At 42.7% G+C, this 12864-nt stretch overlaps 1 protein-coding gene across 1 annotated transcript; it reads right to left on the reverse strand.

Annotated features, from left to right (window-relative positions):
• Positions 1 to 504: 504 nt before the first annotated feature.
• Positions 505 to 802, reverse strand: LELP1 (late cornified envelope like proline rich 1; the record flags this gene model as incomplete). Its single annotated transcript, XM_082659422.1, is given in 2 exon segments — positions 505 to 628; positions 630 to 802. Coding segments are annotated over 2 exon segments (297 nt in total).
• Positions 803 to 12864: the final 12062 nt, after the last annotated feature.

A 12864-nucleotide genomic window follows, 5' to 3' on the forward strand; every position in this document is an offset into this window, starting at 1 on the left:
CCCAAACATTATGCAATGGGACTAATAGCCAAGGGTAGAATTCTTTCCCTGAGTCTTTGTGGAACTTTCCCCAGCGTCATTCCTGTTTCCCCTCACACACTCTTCCCCCCTTGTGCTCATTGGGTTCCCGGGGTTAGCCACTTCAATAGCCATGTTTATCGCTCTCTCAGGCTGTGCTCTAGCAGGAATGCATTCCCTGGGTGCACCTCTCAGAAGATGCCACGTCCCTCTATGCAGCAGGTGGGGTTAGAGACCTGGCCATCTTCCAAGGTTGTTGAGTGTGGAGGGCCAGGGTCCTAGCCTCACATTCAGGGGGTTGCTTCTTGGTGGTATAATGCTGGAAAACAAGAAACAAACCAAAACTACCAAGAAACCAGGAGAAGAAAGTCCTGCACAGCAGAGGAACACATTTACTTGTCAGTTCATGGCTTCAGCTCTCAGCCCCATAGTGGTGAATATGGTGGAGATGGTGGATGTAGTGGGCTGGGTAGTGCCCTTGGTGCCTCACTCTGGGGGTGGGTAGGGCTGTGGGCATTTAGGAAGACAGGGCTTGGAACATGGCTTGGGAGGACAGGGAGCTGGGCTGGGGCATGGTGGAGGGCAGAGTGGGGGGCATGGGGGACATGGGACACTTCGGTGGTGCTGGGCACTTTTCCTGTGGGCACTTTTCAGAGCACCATTGCAGCAGCTTCTTTAAACAGCTGGGCTGGCATTTAGTTTCACACCTTTGTTCACACCTGGGATCACATTGCTTGGGCTCATTCTTGGGTTCACTAGGTTTGTTTTTATCATCACTCGACATTCCTTCTTGATTTTCTGAAACCTGCAAAGAAATACGTGACAGGTTATGTGTGAGAGACCACATTGCAAGGTGGGAGAGGACCAGTACAGCCTTCTCACACACACCTCCTGCCCTGCCCATTCTTGTTCTTAAGAAAGCCTTTCCTGGGATGTGTTCAGGCTCTAGAATAAATTCTCATCTAAGGTCTGTCCTCTTGTCCTTGCAGTGCATTGGTGACAACATTTCTTGATCTCTCCACCATTGCTATGATGTCTTTTCACTTATTCTTGTCTCCATTCCATAGCCCCTAGCAGGAGCTCTTAACCTTAGGGTCCTTGGACCGCCCCCCACAACCCAACCATATTTAACCATATATTTATCAATATAATTGGTATCTTCTGTAACCCCATGTATTTTATTTCATTCATTTTAAAACATTATTCTGAAGAGTCCTTAAGCTTGATCAGACTTCTAAATGCATCCATGGCATGACAACAGTTTTAAAGAACTCCTGTAAGGGCACCTCCCTATCCCTCTGGAGATGGAATGGGAGGATATGTTAGTGGGCTTGGGGACCTATGACACTTCTTCCAATTCTATGTCTTGCCTAAGCCCTCAAAACCTTGAGAACTGCTTTTGTCACTTGAGGACTGAGCATGGAAAAGAGTTGAATTCCTACCACGGCTGGGCTCCCATGGACCACTCTAGGAACTCCTCCCCCGGGTGATTAGGGTAAGGAAAGAAGTTAAGAGAAGAGGCGATAAACTGGGAAATTCTAGTTTCTCTGAAAATATGAATGTTGGAGCCACAAACTATGATTTTAGGGAGTAAATCCTTTTCCCCTCTGTTGAGTTTTGCCCTGAGATAGGTCTTCCTCTATAGACTGTTTGACTTCTGGATATGGACAGGACTTTTCAGTCTCTGACAATACTTGCAAGTTGGATCTAATTGGCACATCTTTGATTTCCTTTAACAATATAAAAATAAAATTTTTAAATCTAATTTTGTTTTAAAGTCAGTATGGCTCTCTGGAGAGACAGATCATTACATTGAACTCCAAAATGGTTAAGAATTACTCTTTCAAATGAGGTGTAGCTAGATCCTGCTACTGAAAATGAGAGGAAACTTTCACCCAAATATAGCCATCATTTCAACCCTGCTCAATGCCTGGGGTGCTGTGGGTCATCCCCCAGAAAGAAGAGGTAAAAGAGGGGGCATTTCCAGTTGTCCACATGCAACTCACCCCTTTGTGTTGGTATTGAACTTGACAAGTAGTTGAGTGAGGTGGATGTTATTTATGGCTGTGCCCGGGGAAGGTGGATTTTCCCCTCTGGTTCTTCTGCCCAGCTCTGAGGAAGACAGAGTGGGGGAAAGGGGGAGCCCCACTTGTGACCTCATCACTGCATCATCAAATCGCAATTGTTGTGTGACTCCAGAGCTTCCAGCTCAACTCAAGCCCTTGAACAGAAGAATAGGCTATGATTAATACCTCCTTTGCTGTCCTGTCCCCTCCCAGGTCCCTCAAAATTCATGCTGGCGAAATCAGGCTACCATGAAGGGAACTAAACTCTAAGGATAGGGAGGCTCATTGTTGCTAGGAGCAGAAAAGCTCTGTTTATACCTGATCTCTCTTTCCTCCCCCAGTCTCCCAAATTTTAACTCCTTTGAACTTGCCTGTTCTTCATCTTTCTAGGAGAGCTCCCCTGATTGATCACAGCCATTTTGATGCTCCTGTCCCCACTATGTTTTTTAAAATTAATCAATTAATGAATTAGTTAATTAATTTTTGGCTGTGTTGGGCCTTCGTTGCTATGTGCAGGTTTTCCCTAGTTTTGGCAAGCGGGGGCTACTGTTTGTAGCAGTGCGCGGGTTTCTCATTGCAGTGGCTTCTCTTGTTGCAGGGCATGAGCTCTAGGTACACAGGTTCCGCAGCTACTGTTGTGGCACACAGGCTTATTTGCTCCGTGGCATGTGGGATCTTCCTGGACCAGGTCTCGAACCCGTGTTCCTTGCGTTGGCAGGCGGATTCTTAACCACTGTGCCACCAGGGAAGTCGCCCCACTATGTTTTTAACATGAGATTCTGAAACCTCTTTTTACCACTCCACACTCCCTGGCTCAAATCAAAGGATTATTTTAGCTCTTTTTTTCAATGACTCTGCCTAAAATTCACTGTTTGTTGGATTCTGTGATTGTTTTTTTCAATCAGGGTGTGGCCAACCCTTGATATCTAAGGTAGATGCTGCTTATTCCTAAGAAATTGAGTTTGATGCTCCTGACCAGTCCTGACCTGTTGGGCTAACCCCAGATTTTGTCTTAGAGTAGAAAGGTCTGCCTCTGTGAAAGTTCCTTCCTTGTTTTTTCAAAGACCTGGCCAGTGGGTCTTTGTGGTTGCAATAGGGGTGTGTCTGAGGTAGTAATAGGAGTGGAAAGTCAATTGGGCCTCAGAGACACATGGTGCCTTGAACTCTGGTCCAAGATATTCATCTTGGCAGTCATTCACTGCTGAATCATGAGTGACTTTTGGTTAAAATTGTGATATGATCATGTCTAAGGTGTTGTGACAAAGTGAGAGAGTGACATGGACATATATACACTACCAAACATAAAATAGATAGCTAGTGGGAAGCAGCTGCATAACACAGGGAGATCAGCTCGGTGGTTTGTGACCACCTAGAGGGGTGGAATAGGGAGGGTGGGAGGGAGGGAGACGCAAGAGGGAAGAGATATGGGAACATATGTATATGTATAACTGATTCACTTTGTTATAAAGCAGAAAGTAATACACCATTGTAAAGCAATTATACTCCAATAAAGATGTTAAAAAAAAAGTGCAGGATGGTTTGAAGGATGGAGTGATGGAGTGTAAGTTGAACTAAGCTGTTCAAAGAAATTATAAAAATATCCAAGTCTGAAGAAGGCAGTGGCGGTGGGAGAAAGAGGGTACCAATGAGAGAAACATCATCAGAGAAGCAAATTTATGGTATCTGGTTAGTGGAAAGTTAAGAAGAAAATTAAGAACTCAGAGGACTCCCAGGTGCTATTGTTAATGGGCACTGAGGAAACAGAACAGGTTTGTGTTAGAAGAGGATTTTGAGTCTGAGAATTTTGTGTTTTCAGTGAAGCATCTTTAATGGTTATTAGAAAGATGGATGCTTGTGCTTGTGGGCAGACCTGAGATCCTGAGTTCACTTCAGCCCAACACATGTTTATGAGTGGATGAGAGTGAGCTGGTCCAGAGAGAGAGGACTGGGGGAGAGAAGAGAAAAGGTAATGGGGAGGATGGGGTATCCCAATGCAGGGTTTATTTGGTATTCACAGTGGATAAAGAATGTCATAAAACTCAAATGAACCTAAATGAACCAGAACTGACCCCCCTGTCCCTGGGATAATTGGTGTTAGATCCATTGTCTTGGTGCAGCCCAATCCTCTCATTTTCTTCCTTCCGTCATTTTATTCAAGAGCACTATCTCTTCAAGGCTGTTGAAAAGCAGTTCTTACACTCATTTCAGGAGTCCCAGATCCACCTGCTGTTCTGCTCTGGACCGAAGTTAGCAATCTGGTTATGGAGAAGGTAGTCATTTGTGACAGTGATGTCAAAGGATGTAGTGATTTCTACTGACTGTTGTCTGGCTGTTTTCATCTTTCTCTCTCTCCTTTCTCCCCTCTCCTATTTCTCCCTTAAGAAATTCACACTAAGTGAAAGTCTACCACTCATTGGACTGTCAACAGGACAGCATCTTTAAAACCCTTCTTTAAAGGGTTACATTTAGTAACAGCTATCCACTTATGTTTGGCTTAGGATTTGGTTGGCAGCTAGCTGGCAGCAAGGCACGACTGAGATGAAACACAGAACAGGCTGCTTGAGTGGCTGGGTCTCAGAAGAAGAGACACTGGAAGGGGAGAGGAGTGAGTGTCACGGCTCCCAGGTTGAGAGAGAGGACTCTGGAGTCAGATCTCCGGGTTCAAGTCCTGCCTTTATCCTTACTTACCAAATGACCCCTAGTACCTGACTTAAACTTTCTAAGTTTCAATTCCTTCAACAGTAAAATGTGATAATAATAGCACCCATTTTAAGATAATATGTAATTTATATTGAGTGCTTATAAGATGCCAGGGATGTTTCTAAGTGCAAAACCTACACTTCCATCCATCCTCCTGTCTCACCGTACTTGTAGGTTGTTGTGAAGACTGAATGAGATTCTATGTTTGAACAGCCCCCAATAAATGTTCACTATACATATGAGTTATTATTTTTCATTGCTTTCCTGGCTTTGTCTTCTCTTGACTTGTAGGATCTCTCTCTGCCTCTGTCTTCGACCTACCTCTTTTACCTCCTGATCTTGGCCCTGAAATCCCACTTCTCCATATCATTTTTGCGTGCCTTCCAGCCAAAGTTCCTGGTGGTCTAATCCAGGAAGATTAGATATTTCAATACTAGCTGTTAATGGATGATTTCATTTTTGAGTAAGGAGAGTTGACATAAATGTTATTGAAAAAAGAAAGTACTTTAAGCATTCACTATGGCCCAAAAATTCAGTGAACCATTCAGTGGTTTCTCCTTGTGAAACTGCAGGTCCTGTAGTTCTGTATATTTTACCAGGCCAGGGAATTCTATGTGTCAGAAATTTTAACCTCACTCGCATTCCCGTTCTCTGCTTTTTAGGTGAAGTCATTTTTTTTCCCTGTCTTTTTCTGTCTCTCTGTGTGATTCTTGTTGAATAAGCAGGACTCATAGGAAAAAGTCAGAAAAAAACTCTATTCCTTCCATTGGTGCCTCTTCAAACACTCTTTGTGGGGCTGGCTCTTTCCTTCCTCTTGGGATGTAATCTCTAGCAGATGCCATTGACTTTTAGGATCCTGCTTAGACAATAAGGAGTTCTTCCAAGAAGAAGATATAACAATTGTAAATATTTATGCACTCAACTTAGGAGCACCTCAATACATAAGGCTAATGCTAACAGCCATAAAAGGGGAATTCGATACAAACACAATAATAGTAGGGAATTTTAACAACCCACTTTCACCAATGGGCAGAATAACCAAAATGAAAATAAATAAGAAAACACAAGCTTTAAATGACACATTTAACAAAATGGACTTAATTGATATTTATAGGACATTCCATCCAAAAACAACAGAATACACTTTCTACTAGGGTTCTCATGGAACATTCTCCAGGATAGATCATATCCTGGGTCATAAAACAAGTCTTGGTAAATTTAAGAAAATTGAAATCCTATCAAATATCTTTTCTGACCACAACACTATGAGACTAGATATCAATTACAGGAAAAAAACCCTGTAAAATATAGAAACACATGGAGGCTAAACAATACACTACTAAATAACGGAGAGATAACTGAAGATATCAAAGAGGAAATCAAGAAATACCTAGAAACAAATAACAATGAAAACAGGATGGCCCAAAACATATGGGATGAAGCAAAAGCAGTTCTAAGAGGGAAGTTTATAGCAACACAATCCTACCTCAAAAAACAAGAAACACCTCAAATAAACAACCTAACCTTATACCTAAAGCAATTAGAGAAAGAAGAACAAAAAAACGCTGAAGTTAGCGGAATGAAAGAAATCATAAAGATCAGATCAGAAATAAATGAAAAAGAAATGAAGGAAACAATAGCAAAGATCAGTAAAACTAAAAGCTGGTTCTTTGAGAAGATAAACACAATTGATAAACCATTAGCCACACTCATCAAGAAAAAAAGGGAGAAGATCCAGACCAACATAATTAGAAATGAAAAAGGAGACGTAACAACTGACACCGCGGAAATACAAGGGATCATGAGAGATTATTACAAGCAACTATATGCCAATAAAATGGACAACCTGGAAGAAATGGACACACTCTTAGAAAAGCACAGCCTTCTGAGACAGAACTAGGAAGAAATAGGAAATATAAACAGACCAAACACAAGCACTGAAATTGAAACTGTGATTAAAAGACTTCCAACAAACAAAAGCCCAGGACCAGATGGCTTCACAGGTGAATTCTATCAAACATTTAGAGAAGAGCTAACACTTATCCTTCTCAAACTCTTCCAAAACATAGCAGAGGGAGGAACACTCTCAAACTCATCCTACGAGGCCACCATCACCCTGATACCAAAACCAGACAAGGATGTCACAAAGAAAGAAAACTATAGACCAATATCACTGATAAGCATGCAAAAATCCTCAACAAAATACTAGCAAACAGAATCCCACAGCACATTAAAAGAATCATACACCGTGATCAAATGGAGTTTATCCCAGGAATGCAAGGATTCTTCAATACACACAAATCAATAAATGTGAGAAACCATATCAACAGACTGAAGGAGAAAAACCATAAGATCATCTCAATAGATGCAGAAAAAACTTTTGACAAAATTCAACAGCCATTTATGATAAAAACGCCCCAGAAAGTGGGCACAGATGGAACTTACCTCAACATAATAAGCGCCATATATGACAAACTCACAGCCAACATCATTCTCAATGGTGCAAAACTGAAACCATTTCCACTGAGATCAGAAACAAGACAAGGTTGCCCACTCTCACAACTATTATTCAACATAGTTTTGGAAGTTTTAGCCACAGCAATCAGAGAAGAAAAAGAAATAAAAGGAATCCAAATCAGAAAAGAAGTAAAACTGTCACTGTTTGCAGATGACATGATAATATACATAGAGAATTCTAAAGATGCTACCAGAAAACTACTAGAGCTAATCAATGAATTTGGTAAAGTTGCAGGATACAAAATTAATGCACAGAAATCTCTTGCATTCCTATACACTAATGCTGAAAAACCTGAAAGAGAAATTAAGGACACATTCCCATTTACCACTGCAACTAAAAGAATAAAATACCTAGGAATAAACTTGCCTAAGGTGGTAAAAGTCCTGTACTCTGAAAATGATAAAACATTGATGAAAATAATCAAAGATGACTCCAACAGATAGAGAGAAATACCAGGTTCTTGGATTGGAAGAATCAATATTGTGAAAATGACTCTACCACCCAAAGCAATCTACAGATTCAATGCAATCTCTATCAAATTACCAATGGCAGTTTTCACAGAAGTAGAACAAAAAATTGCACAATTTTTATGGAAGCACAAAAGACCCCGAATAGCTAAAGCAATCTTGAGAAAGAAAATCGGATCTGGAGGAATCAGTCTCCCTGTCTTCAGACTATACTACAAAGCTATAGTAATCAAGACAGTATGGTACTGACACAAAAACAGAAATATAGATCAATGGAACAGGATAGAAAGCCCAGAGATAAACCCACACACACACGGTCACCTTATCTTTGATAAAGGAGGCAAGAATATCCAATGGAGAAAAGACAGTCTCTTCAATAAGTGGTGCTGGGCAAAGTGAACAGCTACATGTAAAAGATTGAAATTAGAACACTCCCTAACACCATACACAAAAATAAATTCAAAATGAGTTAAGACCTAAATGTAAGGCCAGTCCCAAAAAACTCTTAGAGGAAAACATAGGCAGAACACTCTATGACATAAATCACAGCAGGATCCTTTTAGACCCACCTCCTAGAGTAAGGGAAAAAAACCCCAAAAATAAACAAATGGGACCTAATGAAACTTGAAAGCTTTTGAACAGCAAGGGAAACCATAAGCAAGATGAAAAGACAACCCTCAGAATGGGGGAAATATTTGCAAATGAAGCAATGGACAAAGGACTAAATTAATCTCCAAAAAATACAAGGAGCTCATGCCGGTCAATATCAAAAAAAACCCCAAACAACCCAATCCAAAGATGGGCAGAAGACCTAAATAGACATTTCTCCAAAGAAGATATACAGATTGCCAGCAAACACATGAAAGGATGCTTAACGTCACTAATCATTACAGAAATGCAAAACAAAACTACAGTAAGGTATCACCTCACACGGGTCAGGATGGCCATCATCAACAATCTAGAAACAATAAATGCTGGAGAGGGTGTGGAGAAAAGGGAACTCTCTTGCACTGTTGGTGGGAATGTGAATTGATACAGCCACTATGGAGAACAGTATGGAGGTTCCTTAAAAATCTAAAAATAGAACTACCATATGACCCAGCAATACCACTACTGGGCATATGCCCTGACAAAACCATAATTCAAAAAGAGTCATGTACCACAATGTTCATTGCAGCACTATTTACAATGGTCAGGACATGCAAGCAACCTAAATGCCCATTAAGAAATGAATGGATAAAGAAGATGTGAGACATATATACAATGGAATATTACTCAGCCAGAAAAAGAAATGTAATTGAGTTATTTGTAGTGAGGTGGATGGACCTAGAGCCTATCATACAGAGTGAAGTAAGTCAGAAAGAGAAAAACAAATACCATATGCTAACACATATATATGGAATGTAAAAAAAGAAAAAAGGGTTCTGAAGAACGTAGGGGCAGGACAGGAATAAAGACGCAGACCTACTAGAGAAAGGACTTGAAGACACTGGAAGGGGAAGGGCAAGCTGGGATGAATTGAGAGAGTGGCATGGACATATATATACTACCAAATGTAAAATAGATGGCTAGTGGGAAGCAGTCACATAGCACAGGGAGATCAGCTCAGTGCTTTGTGACCACCTAGAGGGGTGGGATAGGGAGGGTGGGAGGGAGACACAAGAGGGAGGGGATATGGTGATATATGTATACATATAGCTGATTCACTTTGTTGTACAGCAGCAACTAACACAACAATGTAAATCAATTATACTCCAATGAAGATGTTAAAAAAAAAGGAGTTCTCTAGTTCCTGTTTTCATAAACAATCTTATTTCAATAATCAGAAGGTGTGTTTCCTAGAATATTATATTTCCTTCTGTTTCCCACTTGGGACCAGAAAGGAGAGCATCTTCTTTATGTGCTATTTGGAGTGTCTCCTCTTCCTCACTCACCTGACTGCCTCTGGTTTTGGGGGGAGGGCCTGCAAAGGGAGAAGAGAGGAGGGAGAGGAAGGTTCTTACCTGACTGATACTGTTCTGCACTGACATAGGGGCTCTCTAGGTTTGGCAGGTGGTTAAAGCTGAACTTTTCTGTGGTGGGAAACTTGAATATGTTCTTCAGCCCCTTCTGACCCTCACCTTGTTGGGGTTTTGATTGCAGCATCCTTCAATATTGACAAACATACCAGCGACCTGCTCCTGCAACACCTGGGCATTGGGCAGTTCTCCAGATTATCTCTGATGGGATTTTACCTGCAGGTAGCCCTCTTGTATGGGATTTTCCACAGCCTGGATATCCAGCTCTTCCTCTGTGGCCCGTGTGAAACACTCACAATCCTCCCCTTTCACTGTGCATCAATTACCATTGGTGATTTTCTCCTGATGTTTATGTAGTTTTGCTTCTTCATTATGAATTAGGTGAGGGAAGTTCCATGATGTCCTCGTGGACACGGTTCGGTACTTATCCAATTTGTCTTTACTGCAGTATTTGATACTGTTGTCCTCCTTTTTACCCCTCTCCCCTTGGATTCCTCTATTACCTGGATGGTGTCCCATTTCTCTGGCCTCTTCTACCCTCCTCCACAACCTGTTCTTCCTCTGCTGAATCCTTTCAATGTCACCTGGCTCCTTTCACTTTACATATTTGCTGTTGATCTCATTTCCCACCATTGCTATAACTACCACTTCTACCTCAAAGAATTCCAAAACCTCAGTCTTCCCTCTTCTCCAGGTCCAAATGTTAACATGCATTGGATGTACTGTGGTACTTCCAACTGCTGTCATAAAATCAGAATTCATCACCTTCTGCATCTTTTCTAACATGCTCCTCTTGTGTGCTCCAACTCTGTGAATAGCATCCCTATTCACCAAGACCTCTAAGCCAGAAACTTGGGGTCATCCCAGCCTCTTGCCTCCCACTCAACCTTACACAAAATGTGCCACTGGGATCTGCCAGTTCTATTTCCAAAACCACAGGTTCCTGACCCAGGCCAGTGTTTGGGAGCCCCAGTGAATATCTCTCTCGAGTCAGTCCCCCATCACCCTCACAGTCACTGCTGTTGCCTTCACCGAGGTTGTCATTGTCACAGGTCTCCCAGAGTGCCCACCTCAAATTCATACTCTACAGCACTGTCACAGTGAATTTTATAAAACCGAAGTCTAATTTTACAACTGAATTCAAGATGAGGTCCCAGATTGTCAGTTGTCTCTGCAAGATTCTTTCAGCTCAGTCTTTTATACTTACCATAGATTCTGGAGCTAAACTGCTTGCGGTTCCCCAAATGTGTTGGACCTTTCTGACTCTGTGCTTTTTCTCTTCCAGTCATCTCCTCCCTCTGCCCTCCTCCAACCTTGAACTCACAGAGTGTGATTTACCTGACTCTCCCAGGCTGTTAGTTGCCTGAGCCAAGCTCATGATGAGATTTTATCCCTCTATTTTGTAGTTATTTATTCATTTATTTTTTGGCTGTGCTGCATGGCTTGTGGGATCTTAGTTCTGTGACCAGGGATTGAACCTTCCACTTGGCAGTGGAAGTGTGGAGTTCTAACCACTGGACTGCCAGGGAATTCCCTCTGTATTTTGTAATTATTTATTTCCCAATTCCCCTCAAATGATGGGCTAGTCCAGAGTTCAGGAACCACTTATTTATTTATTTTATTTTTTTATTTCTTTGTGGTACACGAGCCTCTCACCGCTGTGGCCTCTCCTGCCGCGGAGCACAGGCTCCAGACGCACAGGCTCTGGACGCACAGGCCCAGCGGCCATGGCTCACGGGCCCAGCTGCTCCGCGGCTTGTGGGACACCCCTAGACCAGGGCACGAACCCGTGTCCCCTGCACCGGCAGGCGGACTCTCAACTACTGCGCCACCAGGGAAGCCCAACCACTTATTTTTATATCTGTACCCCTAGTGCAAGGCCCAGCAAATCTTAGTCACTCAGTAAACAATGCTTATTGTCGGTGAAGAGATGCAGTTACATTATTTCGATAGTTTTGCCACTGCTCTTCTCTCAAACTGGAATGTCCTCCCCCTTCTTGTCTGGTTAATATTTATTTTTTTGTCACCTCTGGACTCATCTTGAAAACCTTACCTTCCATGCAGACCTCCCTGTCCTCCCCCATCCCCCACTATAGTCATGAGAGTATAGTGACTTCCCCAGTGCACTCCCAAAAGCTTGAGGTCCTCACCTGTTCTGCTGGGAGATAATGGCTATGTATATTTCTGTCTCCTGACTCACAGAATGCCCTGCTTCATGGAAGGGCTGTCTTGTTATTCTTTTTATTTTACTGCTGGCTCAGGGCTGGTATATAATAGACACTCAATGAATGTTTGGAGAATAAATGAAAGGACATACAAGACAAAATCTAGCAGGGGAGTTAAGACTGAAGTGAACTCTCTGTCAGAGGAGGAAGATCCAGCTTCATGTGGGTGGAGATTGTAATGAGGAGATCTGTCTCTAAATGTCGGCTTCCAAGATCAATATAGCTGTATCAGTCCCAGAGACCCCAGGAGGTAGGCACCATAGGGCCTTATGCGCTGGATATCCCAGACCATCCAGATTGCTCCAGGACAAACCCCCATCTTGTTGAGGGGTCCACGCAGAGATGCTCACATATCAGGCTCCAGCCTTAAGTCTCAATCATCTCTTCCCTGCAGCTGGTGTCTCCTTTGCCCTGAACCTCCCCCCAACCCCTCGATACACACAAAAATCCCCTGCCTGGTGAGGTCTTCTTCAGGAGTAATGGGAGGACACGGGATTGGGTAGAATTGGAAGGCATGTGGGCTGTGAAATAGTGGGTAGATGGGAGTAATTCTCTTGAGGGAAACCTCCAGCTCCCTCCACTGTGACCTGAATACTCCTCAGGGCTCTTCCTAAGGCCCTCCAACCAGCTTCTGTTTCCTGTGTGCTCCCGTGGCTCTATCGCCTTCCCAGCTCCCTGCAAGTGGGGATAATTTGGGTCTCATTGGGACAGATGTTTTAATGGAGAGATGAAGAGAAAACTCCTCTGTGTGCTGCGAGTGCCCCCTGCAGGTTCAATCTCTGGGCATGGAATAAAAGACTGAGGATGAGTTTCCTTCGCTAAATGTGGGACTGCAAAGTCAGGAAAATCTGG

The sequence above is a fragment of the Grampus griseus genome (assembly GCF_964374135.1).
Source record: "Grampus griseus genome assembly, chromosome: 1".
NCBI lineage: Eukaryota > Metazoa > Chordata > Mammalia > Artiodactyla > Delphinidae > Grampus > Grampus griseus.